This window comes from Phaseolus vulgaris, chromosome 11 (assembly GCF_051622355.1).
Source record: "Phaseolus vulgaris cultivar YP4 chromosome 11, ASM5162235v1, whole genome shotgun sequence".
In the NCBI taxonomy this organism is placed as follows: Eukaryota; Viridiplantae; Streptophyta; class Magnoliopsida; order Fabales; family Fabaceae; genus Phaseolus; species Phaseolus vulgaris.
In genome coordinates, this window is record NC_143508.1 from 50,487,876 (window position 1) to 50,511,965 (window position 24,090).

General features: G+C 36.4%; 1 protein-coding gene and 3 pseudogenes across 1 annotated transcript; 2 read left to right on the forward strand and 2 right to left on the reverse strand.

Annotated features, from left to right (window-relative positions):
- Window positions 1-2,475: 2,475 nt before the first annotated feature.
- Window positions 2,476-7,345, forward strand: LOC137829165 (putative disease resistance RPP13-like protein 1). Its single transcript, XM_068635966.2, is given in 3 exon segments — window positions 2,476-6,278; window positions 6,799-6,830; window positions 6,907-7,345. A coding segment is annotated over 1 exon segment (3,555 nt). The 5' UTR covers window positions 2,476-2,663; the 3' UTR covers window positions 6,219-6,278; window positions 6,799-6,830; window positions 6,907-7,345.
- Window positions 7,346-8,188: 843 nt separating this feature from the next.
- Window positions 8,189-12,050, forward strand: LOC150023357 (putative disease resistance RPP13-like protein 1; annotated as a pseudogene).
- Window positions 12,051-12,796: 746 nt separating this feature from the next.
- On the reverse strand, window positions 12,797-14,875 carry LOC150023358 (uncharacterized; annotated as a pseudogene).
- A 164-nt stretch (window positions 14,876-15,039) lies between these two features.
- LOC150023359 (uncharacterized) lies at window positions 15,040-18,241 on the reverse strand (annotated as a pseudogene).
- Window positions 18,242-24,090: the final 5,849 nt, after the last annotated feature.

Sequence of the window (24,090 nt, forward strand, 5' to 3'; positions counted from 1 at the left end):
CTTCTTGGAGACCATTTTGCCATTGACCATAACCATGTGACTTCTGGAACTTCTCAGTCAAGTCAGTTGTGGGGTTTTGATTCTTGTGCAACGGCAGCTATTAATATACAGGCTTTGTGTCAGCTATTCGATCTTGTTTAAGAACCTGTAATCTGACTCAGGGATAGCCAACGTCTCACCAGAACCTTTGAAAGCCGGTGGTGGATGAGATGCAGAGTACCTAGTGGCTAGCCTGGAAGATGGTTATTCCAATGTGCTTTAGACATTAGTTTGAGTGCAAACATATGAACCGATATTTATTATTTTCTGTACTATAAAGAATGTAGGAAATGTTTTTTGACAAGATTATGAACATTGATTGCACTTGAACTAACTGAATTATCTATTCTGGAGGTTCATGATGCAATTTTTTACCATTGATTATGTTCATCACAAGCTCAATAAGCTTAGGAATGTTAAGCAGAGTTGAGAACAATATATAAATGATGTTATATGAGATTACTATTCATCTTGTGCAGTAGATATAGTGTTGAACGTGTGTAATTTTCACATACCATTGTCAACTGCTGCAATTTTATTTTGTTATATTATTGTTTGTTGCTTCTGCTGCACATGGTTACAGTTCAAAGCAACAATGCTTCTGCTGTGAATGAATTTTATGTTGAGGAATAGTATATGACATACTCTGGAAGCATGACTACTTGATGAGATGGTTAAAATACTTTCATTTAATTAACATTATTGCTTTGTTCAATTAAATGAAATATCAAGCAACTTTGATGCATTTAGTCAAAGTTTGTGGATATTTAGTTAATTTGATCAACAAAACCTATTATCTCATTCTTTTTTCTCTTTCCTTGGGATTCATTTTCATGCAGATATATATGTAACTACTTTCTTTGCACGGTCAAAGTCTGTCTTAACTTCACCACCACTACTTTGAATGAGCAATGTATGTGATCTTGAAATCCTTACCAAAATATAACATAGTGACTGATCTTAGTTGAATTGAGAAGAAGAAGACGTTATTTTGTCATACACAGGACATAGAAATCTGAACTGATATATTTAAATACGATGGCATTGAATCATTAAATCAGTGTATAGGAATGTCTGCTATGGGGACACTATTGAGAAGGAATAATGTGGATGTGCAGGTGTGGGGGAAGGAAGAACCAGACCTTTTTTCTGTGAATTCTGCTTACGAGTGCCTTACCAAGCAGTCTCGTGGAACCCAATCTGATGTGTTTAATTTCTTTTGGAAGATTAAGGCATTCCCAAATGTGATCGTGACAGCTTGGAGAGTGTTGCTGGATAGAATCCCAACAAGGGTGAGTTTGAGTAGGAGAGGGGCGATGATGGAATCTACGTTATGTGCAATGTGTCAGCTTAAGGAGGAGTCTTGTCAACATATCTTCTTGGAGTGTAAATGTGCACATTGGGTATGGTCATTGTGCTTCAAATGGATAGGTATCTCTTCTGTTCAACAAAATGATTTAAATATGCACTTTATGAGTTTTATCTGAGCAATGCTAGCAAGAAGCAAAACCTGGTATGGAAAGGTGTTTGGGCATCTGTTATTAGGTGTATCTGGGACCAAAGGAACCTGATTGTATTCAATAAAGGGCTAGTAGATGCGGAGGAGGTGTTTCAGAAGGCTCAACTCAAATCCTGGCTTTGGATGAAGCACAAGGTGCATTTCTTTACTTATTCTTTCGTAGACTGGATTCTTAATCCAATGCTTTGCATTAGAAGTTATAATTAGGACTCCCAGATGCCAAGAGTTTTAAGACTACAGCCTATACTGGATTTATAGTTGGTTGGAGGTGTTGGTGGGTTTGTCACGGCCTGCAGCTGGTGCAAGATGGAAAGGACATGTGTGCTTGTATGCCAGGGAGTCAAAAGGAATGTTAAGGACATGATGGAGGATTTTGTGTTGATGTGTCTTATAATAAGACCAATAGAGGCAGGGTGTTTTTGTTGGTTTTGTAGCTGCAGTTTGCAGTGCCTATAGCATTCCAATACGAGCACGATGCTAGCTGGAATAGGATGTCTAGCTTATGCAGCAAACATTATCTATCTATTGCTTTTGGGGTGTTTGTTCATCTCTTTTTTCTTAGAGATTCTTAATGTGATTTGGTTTATGTAAAAGGGTCAGGATACCCCTTTTGTATCCCTCTTAATTTAATTTCATTCTTTGCTGATAAAAAAAAAAGTGTATAGGAATGTCAAAAAGAAAATGGAAAAGTAATTTTTACAAAAATATAGCAATATCAAACAACCAAAAAAACAAGAAAGAATTGCTATAGCTGCAAATGGTTACAAAAGAATGTGAGTTGAGGGTCCCACATGTTTTTTATTTTAAGTTAGCCGCTAAAATTGACTAAATGTATTAAAGTTGTAGAAATTTCATTAAAGTAACTAAAGCAATAAAAAGAAAATTGATTGTCTTATGCTGTCGGGAATAATCAACAGCTATTGCTTTACCATGGAACCTTGGATTGAAGTAAAGTCATGTTCAACAAAATCATCACTTACTGCAATTTGTTAAATGTTAACTCTTCTGTATTTTGGTTCACGCTTCACCCTTCATTCACATAATTAAGCTCCACTTCAAATTTTCAGACATTTCTTTTCTTTGATTAGCTACTTCCTTCTCAACCATGCCAGTGATAGAAACACTTGGTGGTGCTCTTTTCGGTGCTGTTCTTCAGGTGCTATTTGACAGGCTTGATTCTCGTCAAGTTGTTGACTACTTTCGTGGAAGAAAGCTCGATGTGAAGCTGCTGAAGAAGTTGAAGAGGAAGCTGGTTTCCGTTTATGCTGTGGTTGATGATGCAGGACAGAAGCAGTTCAGAGATACGTATGTGAAGGCATGGCTTGATGAGGTCAGAGACGTGTTGCTTGATACAGAGGATCTGATGGATGAAATAGAGTATGAATTCTCCAGATCTGAGTTGGAAGTTCAATCCCAGAGCAGTTCTAGCAAGGTATGCAGTTTTGAATCCAAGATTGTAGAAGTCCTTGATGACCTTGAATCTCTTCTAAGCCAAAAAGATGATCTAGGTTTGAAAAATGCTAGCGGGACAGGGGTTGGGTTAGGGTTGAGTAGTAATGTGTCACAGAAATTGCCATCAACATCTTTGGTGGTTGAAAATGTTATTTATGGAAGAGATGATGAAAAAGAAATGATCCTCAAATGGATGACTTCTGACACTAAAGAGCATAGCCAACTATCAATACTTTCTGTTGTGGGTATGGGTGGGATGGGTAAGACCACACTTGCTCAACATGTGTACAATGACCCAATGATAGAGGATAAATTTTCTATCAAAGGTTGGGTTTGTGTTTCGGATGAATTTGATGTTTTTATGGTAACAAAAGCAATTGTTGGGGCAATCACTAAATCAAAAGATGATAGTGTAGACCTAGAAATGGTTCAGGGACGATTGAAAGAAAAGTTAACGGGAAGGAAGTTTCTCCTCGTCCTTGATGATGTTTGGAACGAACACCGAGACCAATGGAAATCATTGCAAACTCCTCTTAAATATGGGGCTAAGGGAAGTAAAATTATTATCACAACACGTAGTAACAAAGTTGCTTCTATCATGGAGTCAAACAAGATTCGCCAACTAAAGCAATTACAAGAAGATCACAGCTGGCAAGTTTTTGCTAAACATGCATTCCAAAATGATAACTCTAAGCCTAATTCCGAGTTGAAGGAGATTGGCACGAAGATAGTTGAAAAGTGCCAAGGACTGCCTCTGGCCCTTGAAACGGTAGGATCTCTTTTACAGTCAAAGTCATCTGTTTCAGAGTGGGAAAGTGTACTGAGAAGCAACATATGGGACTTACGAAATGAAGATAGTAAAATTCTCCCCGCTTTGTTGTTGAGCTATTACCATCTTCCTTCTAATCTCAAGAGATGTTTCGCTTATTGTGCGTTATTCCCCAAAGAACATGAGTTTGAGAAGCAGAGCTTAATTCTCTCATGGATGGCTCAAAATTTCCTACAATGTTCTCAGCAGAGTGAGTCTCCAGAAGAAATAGGTGAACAGTACTTCAATGATCTATTATCAAGGTCATTCTTTCAGCAGTCAAATTCGTTGGACGGAAGATATTTTGTGATGCACGACCTTCTGAATGATTTAGCAAAATATGTTTCTGGTGAAACCTGCTATAGGTTGGGTGTTGATAGACCAAGAAGCGTACCAAAGACAACTCGTCACTTTTCAATTTTAAATAAGGTTCCCGTTGAATGTGATGAGTATAGGAGTTTATGTGATGCTAAAAGGCTACGAACATTTTTGTGCAGATCTAAGAATTTTGGGATGTCAATAAAAGAGTTGATATCCAACTTTAAGTTCTTACGACACTTATCTTTGTCTTACTGTAGTAACATAAAAGAGGTGCCTGACACCATAACTGATCTCATACATCTCCGTTCATTAGACCTTTCTAATAACTTTATAGAGAGACTTCCAGACTCAATGTGTTCACTTTGTAACTTGCAAGTGTTGAAGCTGAACTACTGTAGGTTATTGAAGGAGTTGCCCTCGACTTTGCATGAGCTCTCTAAGTTGCGCCTCCTTGAACTTAAGGGAACTACTTTAAGAAAGGCTCCAATGCTTTTAGGAAAGTTGAAGAATCTTCAAGTATGGATGGGTGGGTTTGAGGTTGGAAAAAGTAGTAGTGAGTTCAGTATTCAAGAACTAGGACAACTTGATCTTCACGGAGAACTGTCAATTAAAAATCTTGAAAATATCGTGAATCCCTGTGATGTATTGGCAGCGGATTTGAAGAATAAAACACATCTTGTGGATCTATGTTTAGAATGGGATTGCAAGCGGAACAATGAGGATTCAATAAAACAAAGAGAAGTACTTGAGACTCTGCAACCTTCCAAACATTTGAAGCATTTGTCAATCAACGGCTATTCTGGCACACAATTTCCACGTTGGTTATCTGATACATTTGTGTTGAATGTGGTGTCCCTAAGTTTGTATAAATGTAAATATTGCCAATGGTTGCCTTCACTTGGACTTTTGACATCTCTCAAGGGCTTGGTAATTCGTGGCCTTGATGAGATAGTGAGGATAGATGCTGATTTTTACGGGAATACCTCTTCTGCTTTTGCATCCTTGGAAAGGTTGACCTTTATTGATATGGAGGAATGGGAAGAATGGCAATGCATGACAGGTGCTTTTCCAAGTCTTCAATATCTTTCTTTGCATGATTGTCCCAAACTGAAAGGGCACTTGCCAGATCTTCCTCATTTAAAGGATATATTTATCATGTCTTGCAGACAACTTGTAGCTTTGACTCCCAGCGGGGTAGAAATTGAAGGTGTGGAGATGGAGACATCTTAATTTGATATGATAGGGAACCATCTTCAATCCTTGAAAATTTTTGATTGTCCGGGCATGAATATTCCCATAAACCACTTCCTTTTAATTTTGGAAATTCGTGAATGTTGTGACTCTCTCACGAACTTCCCTCTAGACCTATTTCCAAAACTCCACGAGCTTTATTTAGGCAAATGTCATAACCTACAGATAATATCACAAGAGCACCCTCATCATCATTTGAAGAGTCTGTCAATTTATCACTGCTCTGAATTTGAATCATTTCCAAATGAAGGATTACTTGCACCTCAAATACAAATAATTTTTATTACAAAAACGGAGAAATTGAAATCAATGCCTAAACGCATGTCTGACCTCCTTCCATCTCTTGATTATCTGTCCATACGTGATTGTCCAGGAGTGGAGTTGTCTGAGGGATGTTTGCCATCAAATATAAAAAAAATGTGTCTCTTGAATTGCTCCAAACTTGTTGCCTCTCTAAAGAAGGGTGGTTGGGGAACCAACCCTTCCATACAACTTTTGTCTATTAATGAAGTGGATGGGGAGTGCTTTCCAGATGAAGGTTTTCTCCCACTCTCTATTACTCAGCTAGACGTAAAAGATTGTCCAAAACTTAAGAAACTGGACTACAGGGGTCTCTGTCACCTCTCCTCTCTTCAGAAATTGGTTATTGAAAATTGTCCAATACTCCAATGTTTGCCAGAGGAGGGTTTACCCGAATCCATTTCAGAACTCAGAATTGAAAGTTGCCCGTTGCTCAATCAGCGGTGCAAGAAAGAAGAAGGCGAAGACTGGATAAAGATTGCTCACATTAAAGCTATATGGGTTGATTGGATACCAGTAAACATATAAAACGAGGCACAAATTGGAAATTCTAAGACTCCAATTTTCATATGCGTACATTTTCATCAGGTGCCAATTCTCCACACTATCTTTTAAGCATCTCAAATACAATCTTATTTAGTGCAAATAATTTAATATCGAATTGATCATTTTCATCACGCATCAACGCATCGTATTTTTAATGATCTGTTTTTCGTGCAAGAATTACAATTATCGATATTCACTTTTGAAGTTGAATAACGATGCTTATATTTAGTTAAATATTCATGTTAAAATCAAAAATAATTTTAATTGAATGAGTGACCTGCTCTTAGAAAGCCACTGAGAGTTCCTTGGACGAACAGCTATCCCTCGAGACATTTACTGGTTAGTAATTTTCAATGTGCGGTATGGGGGATGACTATTCAGAATATTTCATATTTTATAAATCTTCACATACTTCTTTGGCATAATCTAAATTTTCTTCATTATTTTGGAGATTTCATGTTATATTATGAGTCCTTAGATACTTGTTAATACTTATTTTATACGATAGAGTTGGTACATCACTATGAGTTCTTTTATCCTTAGTTCCTTAATTCATGTGCAGGCAACACTCCAAAATTAGAGTTTGTTGATCAGGTTTGGACTCCTGACAGTGAAAATCAAACCTTGTCCCTCTTGAATATCACTCGTCCTGACTTCTTGTTTGCTTCAGATTGGCATGACTTAAGTTCTGGGGATTGCAAGAACCAAGCCATCACAGCTGATACAACAATGACCCTTCTTGGAGACCATTTTGACACTGACCATAACCATGTGACTTCTGGAACTTCTCAGTCAAGTCAGTTGTGGGGTTTCGGTTCTTGTGCAATGGCAGCTAATAATATACATGCTTTGTGTCAGCTATCCAATCTTGGTTAAGAACCTGTAACCTGACTCAGGGATAACCAGCGTCTTACCAGAACTTTTGAATGCCGGTGGTGCATGAGATGCAGAGTAGCTAGTTGCTAGCCTGGAAGATGGTTATTCCAGTGTGCTTTAGACATTAGTTTGAGTGTAAACATATGAACCAATATTTTTTATGTTCTGTATTATAAAGAATGTAGGTAATGTTTTTTTAACAAGATTATGGACATTGATTGCACTTGAACTAACTGAATTATCTATTCTGGAGGTTCATGATGCAAGTTTTTACCATTGATTCTGTTCATCGCCCAATTGTTTTTTTATCAGCAATAAATAAATAAAATTAAAAGAGATACTTCAGGGTATCCCAACCCGTATACATCAACCACATAGTTACTCTCCCCTTTATGGCTTAGGGGATACAACCGTTTTGTGGCATAACCTGCTTAAAATAAAGCTGTAACCACAGAACAACAAACCCATTTGCACCATCATGACAGAGACCTACACGGTTATGACAGCAACCAAAATAAATGCTACACAAAGCAGCAGAACATTCTACATCTTGGCATCCAAACACCGCTACACCACCTTGGCCTCACCTACATCCACAACCTATACTTCCTACCTTTCACCTTTATACCATTACCCTTCACAAAAAGACCTCCACGCCTCACTTATCAACTAATATACCTGTCAACAAAGAGAGCAACAAAGAATGACTAGCAAAGAACCACCAAAACAACATAGAGTCATCTACTTATAAATCCAGCTCTACGTAACCTCACCATCCATCTCCAACCAGCAGCCACAGAAGCCCTTATGTTCATAGCCATCAACTTCAAACCAGCCAGGAGCATGATGTAGCACTAGATTAAACGCCATACTTCCACACTCATAGCAGGACCGTGTCTTGCACTCACTGCACGACAACATCGCTCTCCAAACTGTTTTTGTACATCCTGCTAAAAGTCTTACTTCCAATCTGTTTTTGTACACCCTGCTAAAGCCTTACTTCAGCTGCTGCCACACCTGGTGTGCGTGACACGACTCCAGCAGCAGCTACCACCTCCACAACACTTTCTTCGACCATGGCTAAACATCTCCAGCTAGAGCTGTCAGGGTCTAAGAACATCCAAAACCGGTAGGGTTTTTTCTCCCTGAACCTATGCCATATAGGCCAAAGATAAGCAGCAACTACCCGGGACTACACTACAACATTGTACATCTTTCCTTACCATCACAAGCCCAATAAGCTTTGGAATGTTAAGCACAGTTGAGAACATTATATAAATGATATGTTACATGAGATTACTATTCATGTGCACCATACTCGTGCAGTAGATATAGTGTTGAAGGTCTGTAATTTTCACATCCTATTGTCAAATGCCTACTGCTGCAATTTTATTTATAATATTGTTTGTTGCTTCTGCTGTCAATGAAGCTGTAAACTCTCTATGCATAGAGTTATGAAACAAAGTAACTCTGCATAATTCCCTTTTATTTTTTTTTGTGCAAAATAACAAAAGAAATATTCCATGTAAAGAAGCAATGTTGAAATTCAACACCATTTCCCTTGATACAAAATATATTTGAGTTTAGGAAAAAAAATTCTTTTATGGAATGAAGCAACAAGACATCATTTGTACTGAAAAAGGAGACTTTCAATCAATTTTACTTATACAATGGATACTATATCTTATTATCCTACGAATAACACAAACAAGATCATGATGGTTTAGAGTATCCCACCCTGTTCATTTGCCCTTTTACCCTTATTCTCATTATTGGACAAATCATCTAAAGGAGATTCACTCAGCCCTGTGAACATAATGATGTTTGATTCAAATTTTATTTTCTCACCTTTCGATTTTAGTTTTTTACTTTCTGTTATTTCATTTTTTTATTTTTTAGTATTGTAAAAATATTAATTATAACAATATATTACTATTATTACCATAATTATAGCAATGTCAAAAAACCAAAAAACAACAAAGAATTACTATGTCTGCAACTTGTCATGGCTCAAAATAATATTAAGTTGATGGTCCCTCGCGTTTTTTGTTGTTAAGTTAGCTGCAAAAATTGACTAAATGCATGAAAGTTAGCTGGAAATTTCATTGAAGAAAATAAAGCAAGAAAAACAAAGATTGATTGATAATCAACAGCTATTGCTTGACCATGGAACCATGGATTGAAGTAAAGTCATCACTTATTGCAATTTGTTAAATGTTAACTCTTCCCTATCTGCGTTCACGCTTCACCCTTCATTCACTTAATTAAGCTCTGCTTCAAATTTTCAGACATTTCTTTTGTTTGATTAGTTACTTCCTTCCCAACCATGCTAGTGATAGAAACACTTGGTGGTGCTCTTTTCGGTGCTGTTTGACAGGCTGAATTCTCGTCAAGTTCTGGACTACTTTCGTGGAAGAAAGGTCGATGTGAAGCTTCTGAAGAAGTTGAAGAGGAAGCTGGTGTCTGTTAATGCTGTGGTTGATGATGCAGAACAGAAGCAGTTCAGAGATACGTATGTGAAGGCATGGCTTGATCAGGTCAGAGATGTGTTGCTTGATACAGAGGATCTGATGGATGAAATAGAGTATGAATTCTCTAGATCTGAGTTGGAAGTTCAATCCAGAGCAGTTCTAGCAAGGTATGCAGTTTTGAATCCAAGATTGTAGAAGTCCTTGATGGCCTTGCTCAACATGTGTACAATGACCCAATGATAGAGGCTAAATTTGCTATCAAAGGTTGGATTTGTGTTTCAAATGAATTTGATGTTTTTATGGTAACAAAAAGTAATTGTTGGGGCAATCACTAAGTCAAAAGATGATAGTGTAGACCATTTCTGTACACCTAGAAATGGTCCAGGGACGATTGAAAGAAACGTTGACAGGAAGGAAAGTTTCTCCTCGTTCTTGATGATGTCTGGAACAAACATCGAGACCAGTGAAAATCATTGCAAACTACTCTTAAATATGGGACTAAGGGAAGTAAAATTCTCATCACAACACGCAGTAACAAAGTTGCTTCTACCATGGACTTAAACAATATTCACCAACTAAAGCAATTACAAAAAGATAAGAGCTATCAAGTTTTTTCTAAACATGCATTTTGCATTTCAAAATGATAACTCTAAGTTTAATTATGTGTTGAAAGAGATTGGCATGAAGATAGTAGAAAAGTGTCAACGACTAACTCTGGCTCTTGAAACAATAGAATCTCTTTTACTGTCAAAGTCATTTGTTTCAGAGTGGGAAAGTGTACTAAGAAGCAACATATGGGACTTACGGATTGAAGATAGTAAAACTATCCCCGCTTTGTTGTTGAGCTATTACCATCCTCCTTCTCATCTTAAGAGATGTTTCGCTTATTGTGCGTTATTCCCCAAATACCATAAGTTTGAGAAGGAGAGCTTAATTCTCTCATGGATGACTCAGAATTTCCTACAATGTTCTCAGCAGAGTGAGTCTCTAGAAGAAATAGGTGAACAATACTTCAATGATCTATTATCAAGGTCATTCTTTTAGCAGTCAATTTGGTACACCAGAACATGTTTTCTGATGCACGACCTTCTGAATGATTTAGCGAAATATGTTTCTGGTGAAATCTGCTACAGGTTGGGTGTTGATAGACCAGGAAGCGTACCAAAGACAACTCGTCACTTTTCAACTGTAAAGATGGATTCTGTTGAATATGATGAGTATAGGAGTTTATGTGATGCTAAAAGGCTACGAACATTTCTGTCTATATCTACAAATTGTGGGATGTTAATACAAGAGTTGATCACGAACTTTAAGTTCTTATGACTCTTATCTTTGTCTTGTTGTAGTAACATAAAAGAGGTGTCTGACACTATAACCGATCTCATACATCTCGTTCATTAGATCTTCCTGGTACCTTTATATAGAGATACTTCTTGACTCAATGTGTTCACTCTGTCACTTGCAAGTGTTGAAGCTGAACAACTGTAACCTTTTGAAGGAGCTGCCCTCGACTTTGCATAAGCTCACCAAGTTGCGCCGCCTTGAACTTAAGTTAACTACTTTAAGAAAGGCACCAGTGCTTTTAGGAAAGTTGAAGAATCTTCAAGTATGGATGGATGAGTTTAAGGTTGGAAAAAGTAGTGATGAGTCAAGTATTCAACAACTATGACAACTTGATCTTCACGGACATCTGTCAATTAGAAACCTAGAAAATATTGTGGATCCCTGTGATGCTTTGGCAGTGGATTTGAAGAATAAAACACATCTTGTGGAGTTAGGTTTAGAATGGGATTTGAAGCAGAACAACGAGGATTCAATAAAAGAAAGAGAAGTACTAGAGAATCTGCAAACTTCCAGACATTTGGAGAAGTTGTCAATTAATGGCTATGGTGGCACACAATTTCGCCTTTGGTTATCGGATAATTCTCTATTGAATGTGGTGTCCTTAACTTTGAAGAACTGTAAACATTGCCAATGGTTGCCTTCCCTTGGACTTTTGACATTTCTCAAGCATTTGGAAATTGACGGCCTTGATGGGATAGTGAGGATAAATGCTAATTTTTACGGGAATGGTTCTTTTGCATTTGCATCCTTGGAAACGTTGAAGTTTACTGATATAAAGGAATGGGAAGAATGGAAATCAATGACGACAGCTGCTTTTCCAACTCTTCAAGGTATTTTTTTTGAGGAATTGTCCCCAAACTGAAGGGGCACTTGCCCGAGCACCTTCCTCATTTAGAGAATCTAACTATTTATGGCTGCAAACAACTTAGGGTTTTGACTCCCAGGGCAGTAGAAATTGAAGGTGTGAAGATGGAGACATCTTCATTTGATATGCTTCTATCTCATAGTCCTCTTCAATCCTTAAGTATTTATTGGTGTTCAGGCATGAATATTCCCATTGCTACCATTTCCTTGTAGAATTGGATATCAATGAATGTTGTGACTCTCTCACTAACTTCCCTCTAGACTTATTCTCAAAACTGTGACCTTTATTTAGGCAACTGTCGTAACCTACAAACAATAGTACAACGACACTCTCATGGTCATTTGAAGAGTTTGACAATTGAAGAATGCTCTGAATTTGAATCATTTCCCAATGAAGGATTATTTGCACTTCAACTTGAGAACTTATTTATTGAAGAATTGGAGAAATTGAAATCAATGCCTAACACTACAAAAAAAAAAAACGATTTACCTACGGACAAAATCCGTATGTAAGAGCAGAAATTCGTAGATATATCAGCATTACCTACGGATTTCCCACGGAAAAAAATTCGTTTGTAATGTTGACGTCGGTAATTTACCTACGAAATATGAACCCGTGGGTAACATCAGTCTGTGGGTAATACCCACGAACAGCAGTCCGTGGGTAATTCCCACGAACAGCAATATGTAGATAATTCCCACAAACAACAGTTCTTAGGTAATTCCGTATGTAATCATACATCCATCAAAATGTCTATTCATACATTTAAATGAATTCCTTTTTAAAAACCTGTATAATTTAACATATCCAACACACATTTAATTTCAAATTCAAATATAACATAATTAAAATTTCATCATATAAAAGATAACATAATATAAAGTCAAGTCCACTTGAAACATCTAAAAATCAAAACAAACTTGAAACATAACTAAAGATCCTAATTCAAAAGTCAAGTGAACTTGTAATGTATTTTGTTGTTCAAAAAAACTACAAACATAATCCTAATAGTCTGCATAATGATTATCGTCATCTTGTTGTTGCGTAGGTGGTTCCTTTGGCCTTGGTGGTTCTTGTGGCGACAATACTTGTTGAGATTGTTGTGCAACAGAACTTCGTGCTTCGGGAGGAAGGAAAGGAAGAATGATACTAACCAATGATTTCACATGCTCGGTGAGTTTATCATTGTGTTCCTTATAATTTTGAACTTCTTCCTTTAGCAACAAAACGCTTGGTGAATCCTCAGAGGAACTCGAAGGTTGATTATAGGTGAGAGTATTACCACGTTTAAAGTTATAAGCCAAGTCTCCATCCCCGTAGATTCGACCTTTCTTCTTGCCACCTGCTGCAAGAAGCCAACTTTCAAGTCTAATTCTGTCTTCCTCTGCAGAATCTATAGGGGATGATCCAGATGCAACCTCTGATCTGACTTGTGAAAGTCTACTATGAAATTCTTCCTATTATTGATACACAAAAATAATGTCATATGTACAATATATAACTAAAATAAAGACAAATAACAACAAAATGTAACTCATGTGTGTACGTCTCGATCTTTCATCAACAAATTCACCACTACTTTTTCGTATATGAGTCTGCATAAATACCTCATCAATATATGCAGGACGACCCAATTCTTTTGCCTATAAACAACAAACATAAATAATATTATTTTTATGCAAAACAATATCATCCAACTTCTTAAAATTGATATAATCCAATGTAGTATCAAATATCTAACCTTCAAACATTGTATAATAGAATAATATGTAATCATAAAACATAATTCAAAACCAATTACAAACAAAGTCCAATGCAACTTATATGTTTCGTGAATACATACCATGCGAATGACATGCTCATGTGTACTAATGGAGCCACCTGTGTGTAAAGAACCACCTGTATCAGATGTTCGGTTTTTTTGGTTTTGAATACACTTGGAACGAAAGTCAGGTGAATTCCACTAAGATAGCAAAGAAGTCCAGACATCATCAAACATCCAAATAGGCTTTTTCCCATTTTTTCTAGCTTCCATGAACATTTCAGATAACCTATGTGCGACTTTTGAGTGGAAGTTTTTTTTAATCCTTTCCTCATGCTCAGGTTTCCAACAGACTTTTCTCTATGTAAACACAAAATTTATAGTTAAAAAAGTGAAGAATTTTTTAATACAACACTTTAAAGAAATAATAACTGAGAATTCAATTATGGAAAATGCCAAATACGAAAACAAATGGACATTTTAATTAAATGCAACAAGTATAATATAACAAGTATTGTTAATATTAAATATAACAAGAAATACTTTAAAACGTATAAGAAGAAATACTTTAAAACGTTTGAAGAAGATTTCTCTGTCTTCATCAGTCATTGAACCCCTTGTAAGCCATGGCTGACAATATTGTTGTTTAATGATGAATGTGATTGCCTATGATGCAACCCTACATGGATGAAACCTTAAAAAAACAAGTAATAAAGAAATTATTAGATAATAAATTGATAAAAGAAATAATGTGAAAGATTTTATTTATGGTCTTTACTTACCCATTACCATAAGGTGAAATCATAGGAAGAGCATGACCAACTGAGAGAGTGTCATCCTCATTGTTTGATTCTGCATCACCTCTATCAGGATAAATCTGTGCACCTTCCCCAATAGCACAATCATTGATTCTAGAAGGCACTGATAGCGGTGAGGGTGTTGATAATGGTGTAACCCTTAGCAATGGTGATGGTACTGATGATGTTGAGGGTCCTGTACCTGATGGAGAAGGCGCTGATGCCACAACTGGGGTTGGGGAAGATGTGGTGGGAGAATTGTCTCTTCTTGATTGAAAAGGTATGTCTGCAGTCGTAGGACATGGAAAAGATGCAGCGGTAGAGATAGGCGTGAGACCTGGGGTAGGAGAAGATGTATGTGCAGGAGTTGGGAATGGCGAAGGTACATGTGCAATGGGTGCATTTGGTGAGGGTGGAATATTTACTTTAAGCACATATCGTGGCCTTTTACGCTTCATTACCCTTTTCCCCTTATTTTGACCAGATAAGTAAGGTTTTGGTTGGTCACATCCTCCTGAAGACATCTATAACAAAAAAATTATATTATCAATTATAAATGAAAGGAACATACTGCAATTAAAAACACACAACATAATAAAAGTTTCTTTCACAGAAGAATCATTGTGTTATTACATAAACAAGAAAATAGCAACACTAACAATCACATAATGTATTCATAACACATAATTCAATCATCATCAAATTCATGTTCTTCATTGTCTTCTTCTGAATCATTTCGTTCAAGTTGCCCATCTTCACCATCCTCTCCAGTATAATCATTTTCAGTGTCCCCATTTTCACTATCTTCAAACTCCTTTTCATTATCCTCTTCTTGAAAATCTTGAAATTCATTATCTTCGTCCACTTCTTCAACATGAACCTGCAAATGTTGGAATCCTGAAATACCTTCAACTTTAATTACTTCATTTACATGTGACATTTCATCTATTTGGTAAGGAACATCATCTTCCATATCAAGAGATTCAATGCGACCTCTAGGCTTTGTTTTAATTGCAACACACCAACTTTTTTTGTCCTTTCTTGATGTCGGATAGGGGACATAATATACTTGTCTTACATTATGTGCAAGGATAAATGGATCAAAGGGTAAATACCTTTTCTCCATGTGAATGTCCACAATTCCATATTTAGGATCCACTATTGTACCTCTATGTGATGGATCAAACCACTGACAATAAAATACCACCACTTTCTTTGGGGAGCTCGAAGAATTGTACTCTAGCTCATATATGTGTTCAATGAATCCATAGAAATCATCATGGCCTCCTTCCGTGAGCCCCTTTACATAAACACCACTATTTATTGTTTTTTTCCCCTTGCTCCATGCATGAGTGTGAAATTTGTACCCATTGACGAAGTAAGTGTGCCATTCATTAGCACATGTGAAAGGGCCATATGATAATTCCCTTAAGTGTATGTTTCTTACATTTAAAGGCTCACTTGTAACCTACAAAGGCAAGAGATACTGACTTATTTATATTTTTTTAGGTTATATAAGACATAACTTAATCACATTGAGTTGATCATACCTGGCCCGTAAACCATTCAGGGAAATGTGCATGTATATCATTTGATGCATTTGATGAGCTTATTTGTTTAGATTGCAAGAATGAACTGTGAAACATATTAACACAATCAAGAATGGTTTATTTAGAGGATCAATTTTGTCAAAAATTGAAGTCAATTATTTGATATACTCACTCGAGGTATGGTTTTACTTCGTTGCAATTGATCAAAACATGAACATGGACAGAGTTCCATTCTTTATGGTTGAACCAATGGATTAACTTTTTTCCTGAAGAACGACCAGGCTGCTTAAAGATGGATAACATTGATGGAAAACTTTCAATTCCACGAGGTATTTCATTTCTACGATTTCGTGGTGACAACATGAAGTTCTTGAAATAGTGGAAACAAAAGTGAATTGTTTCTCAGTGCAAGTAAGATGCAAAAATTGATCCTTCAACTTGAGCCTTATTTTTCACTAAGCGTTTAGAATCACCCATAAACCTATAATTAAGTAAATTGGAGATGGATTTAGACAAATAAATGAACTATGTTGACATAATAACAATAATATTTTTCATACCTTTCAAATGGATACATCCATCTATATTGAACTGGTCCACCAAGTCTTGCTTCATTTGCAAGATGAATTGGAAGGTGTTCCATTGAATCAAAGAATGCAGGGGGGAATACTCTCTCCAACTTGCAAAGAATGATTGAAATATTTTCTTCCATTCTAACCAAGTCATGATCCTTTATTGTTTCCGAGCACAAATCTTTGAAGAAATGGCTGACTTTGATAAGTGGATTCAAAACATCCACTGGTAATGAATGAAAGTATGGCAATCATGACTTTTCATTCCAAGCATCTTCCCCTTGTCTACATCCACACATCTTGCCAAATTTGAAGAATAACCATCAGGCATACGAAGTTCTTTTATCCATTGATAAACTAACTTCGATTCCCCTGTAGTTAAAGTGTAATTTGCTTTTGGTTTTAGAATCTTCCCATTAGCTTGCAACTTTAACTCCAAATCAGGTCTCCTACAATGCAATGTTAGGTCTTTTCTTGCCTTATCATTGTCCTTTGTTTTACCTTTTACATCCATGACGGTGTTAAATATATTGTCAAAGAAATTTTTCTCTATATGCATAATATCAAGATTGTGCCTCAATAAATTATCTTTCCAATATGGAAGATCCCAAAAGATATTTCTTTTTGTCCAATTATGCCACTCTCCATAACCTGGTAATTTGGACATGTGAGGCTCATCTATGACTGTTGGTAGATTCCTAACTATATTCCAAACCTCTTCAGATGTCAACATAGGTGGTGGTCCACCCATTTCAACTTTGTCCTTTTTGAAAGCCTTTTTATTCCTCCTAAATGTATGATCATTAGGCAGGAACCTACGGTGTGAGTCAAACCAACTATTTTTTTTTTCATGTTCTAATCTCAAGGCCTTTGTGTGCTCCAAGCAATATGGGCAAGCCAATTTACCTTGAGTCCCCTAACCAGACAACATGCCATATGCTGGGAAGTCATTAATTGTCCACATTAGACTTGCTTGCATCATAAAGTTTTGCTTCCTTGAAATATCGTATGTTTGAACACCACTCCGCAACTTTTTAAGATCATCGATAAGTGGTTGCAAATAAACATCGATACGAGCCTTCGGATTATGTGGACCGGGAATGAGACAACTCAAAAACATATAGGGTCTAGACATGCACATTTCAGGAGGAAGATTATATGGGGTGACAATTACTGGCCAACAAGAGTAAGGTTTTGCTGATGCTTGAATATATGGATTAAATCCATCAGAGCATAAACCAGGTTGTATATTACGTGGCTCAGCGGCAAATTCAGGATGTAATTGATCAAAATGTTTCCAAGCTTCACCATCTAAGGGATGTCGTAGCACACCCGAAGGTCTTCTATTATCATAGTGCCATGTCATTTGTCCTGAAGTTTGCATAGATGCAAACAATCTTTGTAATCTTGGAATTATAGGAAAATAGAACATTCTTTTCAGAGGAATTGGTTTTCTTTTACTTGTTCCAACTTTTGGGTCATGATATCGTGCATGATGACAAAATTTACACTGTAGTAGTCGTCCATCATTTTTCCCATATTCATTGTCATAAAAAAGCATACAACCTTTTACACAACAATCTATCCTCTTAGCCTTCAACCCCAACATTGACACTAACCTCTTAGCATCATAATAACTTTTTGGCAAACCCTCTTTTATTGGTGTAGCATCCGACAACATTGTTGTGATGAAATCTAAGCATTGGTTAGGAACATTCCAATTACACTTGCAAGCTAACAATTTCATACACATTGATAATTTAGAATCTATAGCCCCTTCAAACAATGGCTCATTAGCCTCTAACAACAGATCATAAAATCTCTGAGCTTCTTCATTGGGAGGCTCCTCTCTGTTATTAAAATTAGATGGTTCAAATGTCTCATGTTGCCCAAGAGCATCGTACACCATGTCTTGCATTGCTACAAATTGTTCACTTTCATCCACATGTACATCACTACTTGAAACACGAACGTGATCGTCATTGTCATTAACATGTGGCACTTGTTCACCATGATGAATCCAAACATGATAATCATACATGAAACCATTTTTATAGAGGTGAAGCTTGACCATTTCAATTGGAAAAATATTTGTACATTGACATTTATCGCATGGACATCTAAGCTTCCTTTCATTCAAATAAGACTGTTGTTGACAAGCTTTAATGACAAACTCTTCAACCCCATTCACAAAACTTTCTTTTAAACCCCCTCTGCCAATATAGCATCTATCGTACATCCAACTACGATTTACATGAAACCATTCCATGTTCTGAACCAACGACAACTAAAGATTGAAGTTGCCACAAAGATGTCTTTAGCCCTTTAATGTATTAAAAAAGAGTATTATAAGTTACTTCACCCTGAATTAGCAAGTAATGTAACAATCAATTGTGTTAAAAAATGATATCTATGAACAAAGCATCTCTTAAACCAATATAAAGATATCTCTTAATAAGAAAGAGTTTCATAAATTATTGCATTATATGACAACATCAATTACTTATATAAGTTCTATGCAGGACATCAATCACTTCATAATCTACTTTTATCCATTATGATATAAACAAACAATTGTCTAAACTACAGGTCTATATAGTATGTAACTTCAGTTAATACCATTCACAAAACAACAAAAAATAAAGCAAATTTTAGACCCACTTATTCTAGTAAAAGAGGTTCAACATGCCACCAATTAGTGAAAATAATGTAGATCCTAATAAATTGCAATGGGCATATGAGTATACTTAAATCTATTTCAGAAAGACTTACCTCTTACAAATCCTTTCAACTGATATGATAAAAATCCTAAACTGTTTAAAACCTTCAAAGCAACATCCTGCAATTTTAAAAGTACAGTCAAAATTATAATACAAAAATATTAGTTTGTTTTAAAAATATTTGCTCAAGATAATATCTACTAAGAGAAGTTGAGAAAGAAAAATAGATAAATGATATCCCAACAATCAACAACCTAAGAGATAATTAATTAAGACTAATATTTTCATTTCTACTCTAACAATTACAATATTTGAAGAAAGGAGAAGTGTGAATATAATGGGCAATGGTTTATTGGATTATGAAGGAAACAAGAATTATGCTAAGTTATACATTATTTGTGCAGTTTATGGTTGAGAAAGGTGGTTTGATGCAGGTACGTGCCTAGTAGTACAACACTAAGATGGGCTAAAGGAGGCAATAAAGATGGAGTTGGTAAGGCAAAGGACGAGTGATATTCAAGATTTGGAAGATGCAGAGAAAGCAAATCAGATTGGTGTCGAAGTGGGAGCCTGTTGGAGATCTTTAAGTAGCAGGATTGGTGCTGGTGGATCAAGGGATATCAACATGGTGGCAATTTGAGAAAAGAAAGGGCATCGAGGATCATATGTTTCAATGGTTTTTTCTGGTGAGGAACTTGTGCAGCAGGATCAAATCTGGCTCACTATTTGGCACAAGTTGTTTTCGTTATTTGAAAAACTTTTGGTAGAAAGAATGGTTTATTAGATGTATCTGTTAATTATGTTTTGTTTGAGTCTTGTTGGTTTTCTGAATGACAAAAGTAACAACGACAAAGCAAATACAATAAACAGTTCAAGTAAAGCCAAGGAAGCACAATGTGAGGAGTGAGAAACAGGGTAAAATAAGTATGAATCTCGTAACTATGAGCTATACTAAAAGAAAAACAAGGAAAAGATCAGAAAAATTAAATTGCAATGAAGGACACAAGGATTAATTCCATAACTAAAATTTCTCAAAGATGAATTACTTACTAGAACTCACATTAGAGTTTTCTTTATAAATTTAAGGAGAGATTTTTTCTTTGGCACATGTTCCTTTTCTAAGTCAATTTATTCACTACATATCAGATAGACAGTTGTGTTCTTAACCACCAAATCATGACCAAAAATGAAGACCATATATAAAGAATAATCTTACTCAATTATTGTCTAACCGGGGATTATTGTCTAATATTGACAATACTCTGTTCCATTATTTTTTCGTCCTTCCATATAAACAAGTTCCAATGACTTCAAGAGCAAGAGGTAATCCTCCACAATAAGCAACTACTCTTCTTACAAGGAATAACAACAGTCTAATAACTACTATAAACAATAGCAGAGATACCAGCACAAGCCTAAAGCTAAAAGTTGTGGCAACAACCAGAAATCGAATTCCAGTGCCTCCAACTAAATGAGAGAAAACCACATAACATGAGAGCCAATCCTTTGATTGCATCCAACATTGTAAGGAGCAGGACAACTCCCACACTTCACCCAACCACGCCCCCAATGCTGCTGCACTCTGGTTAAGCATGAACTAGAAAAAGAGAACGGCTGAAGCAGTAGCGTAGAGTAACTCTCTCCCCGTGACTAACTTTTTGGGCTTCAGATTCACCTCTTGCTCCATCCTTCTTACTCCAATACGACTGGAGGCACCAACACTTCAATGTACAAAGATATACCTGCAGAACTACACCCACTTTAGGTAGAACCAAGTCTGGCAGCTGTGATTTGTCGTCTCTATGCTTACGCCAGAATCTTTACAGCCCCTGCCTACAGAGTATGTGCCTAGGCATCACCAGAAGCTTTGAATGCATAGAAAGGCTCTAAGTTGCATCCTGATTTTCTTGGTGAGTATTGGAAGAGAGTTGGCTATACGTATTAAATCCTACATTCTTACAGAAGCGTCCAACATCCCACTCCCAACCCAGCTTAGTCATCTTACATAGTTATACCAGCCAAGGCAGCATTCCACAACTGGCGACAGACATCTGCCCAACTCTCCTTATTTAGCAGCCTAAAACTTCACCTACTGCAGTCACTAAATCCATCCGCCTTCCAGTAACACCAGTAGAGCACTTAGCAAGTCCACATCAGTTCAGCCTCAAAGATTGCCCCATACCTGGACCATATACCCGTGCAATTCCCCATTATATCATAAAACACCAGGCTGAATAGAATAAATTCCTTGTTCCTAGCAAAAGACTCTCTAGACAACCTTTTACTCATGGAAAACAGCGAGACTTAATGCCATACAACGTTATCTACAGCCAGGTCATCAACCAAACATGATCTCAGAGAGGTTGGTTGTTTAAAAGAACTTGGAGCCCACTTAATTCCAGTGTTGATGATCCTCTACCAGGAGATTGCTATTACAGATAACAAGAAGTCCTACACTTCTTTAATTTACTTCCAACCCATATTGTTGGTGCAGCTTGCTTTTATTCAAGCACTTATTACATCATCTGCTCGTTGTCCAGCAAAGCTTCTCCATCCAGCCCCTCCTTTATCAGGCAGGCCGAGATCCTTATATACTACCTCAGAATCCACACAGCTCCTAGAGATTCCGAAGTTCAACTAACTCAATTTCCTCCTCCATACCACCTCCTTCCAGTACAACCAGCTTAAGCTTGTGCTGACATCCTGGGAGTCCTCCAAGTCTCACAGTGAGTATGGAGCATAAACCCTCACGTGACCTTGTATAACAGGTTCTACAAAACCTGAGCACATATTCATGGTTCATGTGACCCTGCTGGGTAAAAAAGCAACACAAACTAGGACCTGCTAAACTTCTTGCCTCAGCTCCAGAAACTCCGCCTATATACACAAGTCAGCATAGGCCAAATTGGAAGACTCTAGATCCCCTGCATCAACCTCTTAGAGAGCAAAATTCATACAACAGTCCTTCACCCAGACCAACAACTTCTCACCTTAAGCTTAACTCATCTTATCACCTGGGATCCTATTTGTAGTTATTTATGCACAACATCTAATTATACATTACGTATTATTTATAAGTGCTAAACGGTGGAAGCGGTGAGCCACAACACTGCACTGCTCACCTCTCTAAACTCACTTTAAATGTCAAGTAATCCAACAGAACATTATCGTACACTAAATCAAAGAAAAAAAATTCAATACCTTTCTCTCGATGAATAAGTTCGTAAATCGCCCTTGAATCGTCTGCACTTCAGGCCACCATCACGACCACGACGAAGCTTTCCATTGGGTTTTCACAACATTTTCGAAGTCACCATTCAGGATTTAGGTTTACAATCAGGAACACCATATTAGGGCTTTTGGTTTCACAAATTGAAACCAAAAATTGGGGATTTCAGTGTAGATTTGGGAAGACACGAATTTGGGATGAAATCTTGGAACGAAACAGAGACTGGGAGAGAAAATACGGGGAACTTCAAAGTTTCATTTTTTGGACGTTTTAGAGCTTTGAAGGTGTTACAGTTTCGGTTTCTCACATTCTCACGGTTTGGTTTAGGATTTCAGAACCTCCATTGACGTTTTCAAACAAAAACTCCAGTGTTTCAGTTTAGGAAACCTGTTTCAGTGAAGGGAGCAAGAGTGTGAGAGTGTTTGAGAGGTGAGTGGAGAGGAATGTTCCTCAGAAGGAAACCAACATATTTTTTTTTTTAAAAATTACTTTAAAATACATTAAAACTTCCCACCACCTTAACTTTCGTACGTAAAGTCCTTTCTCCCCTTTTTATGTAGAATAACATTACCTACAAAATCTTTGGTAGGTAAAAACCTATTTACATACCAAAAAAAGTTCATGGGTAATTATCCATGGGTAATACATTTTATATTTCTTAATTAGTTTGGAGATTTCATTTTATATTATGAGTCCTTAGATACTTGTTAATACTTAATTTATATGATAGAGTTAAGGGCTAAGGGCTATGTCTTCCCGCAGCTCCATGACTTCTTGTGATACTCACACTTCTTAGAATACCAAAAATATTCTTTATTCTATTGATGATTTTCATTTCAGAATGGATGATCCACAAAAACTTTGGATTATAGAATTCAGAAGGTATTTATGAATTTTATAATTCAGAAAAAGTTTCTTTAAAAAAACAATAGAATCTAGAAGATATTTTTAGATTACAAAATCGGAAAAGTATTTCCAAATTCAGTAATTCAAGATGAACTTTTGTTAAAGTAAAAAACATGATATTCTGCATTGTAAATATGAAAGGTATTTTTGGAGATTATGATGTGTAAATAGATTTTTTTTTTTTTAGATTGTAGAGTTAAAAATGTGCTTTTTAAAGATAAAATGGTCTTTTGCTTGACCTATGATAGGAGAAATTATAGAAGTGTAGGAAGAAACAACTTGGATCAAGAGTCATCTCCAAGGTCAATGGTCAAGGAGAAGTTGTCTTTTCCTATTTTCAATTGGTAGGAAGTGTAGAAATAAAGACACTCCATTACTCTAGTTAACAAATAAATATGAGTGAAATTAGACGAATTATAAATATAACACTGAATATGTAATAAGAAATATATGTACTTATAATTATTATCTATTTATATTATTTTTCAAAAAAATTTAGTTGAATAAACTTTTACCTTAGAGATGAAGTTATATTGTTTAATAATGTTTGATTAGTTATTCTGTGGTTTATTTAGCTGGATAAGCGTTAATTATCATGCTAATCGCGACATTAACATTTATTATATTTCAAACTTTCAAACTTTCTAATAAAGCATAGAAAAAGAAGCCATTAATGCAGTTTCATCCACCTTGTACTGCACCAAGCTGGCATGGTGTCCTAGCCACTGCCCCAAAATTAATATAGCAATGTCAACAAACAAA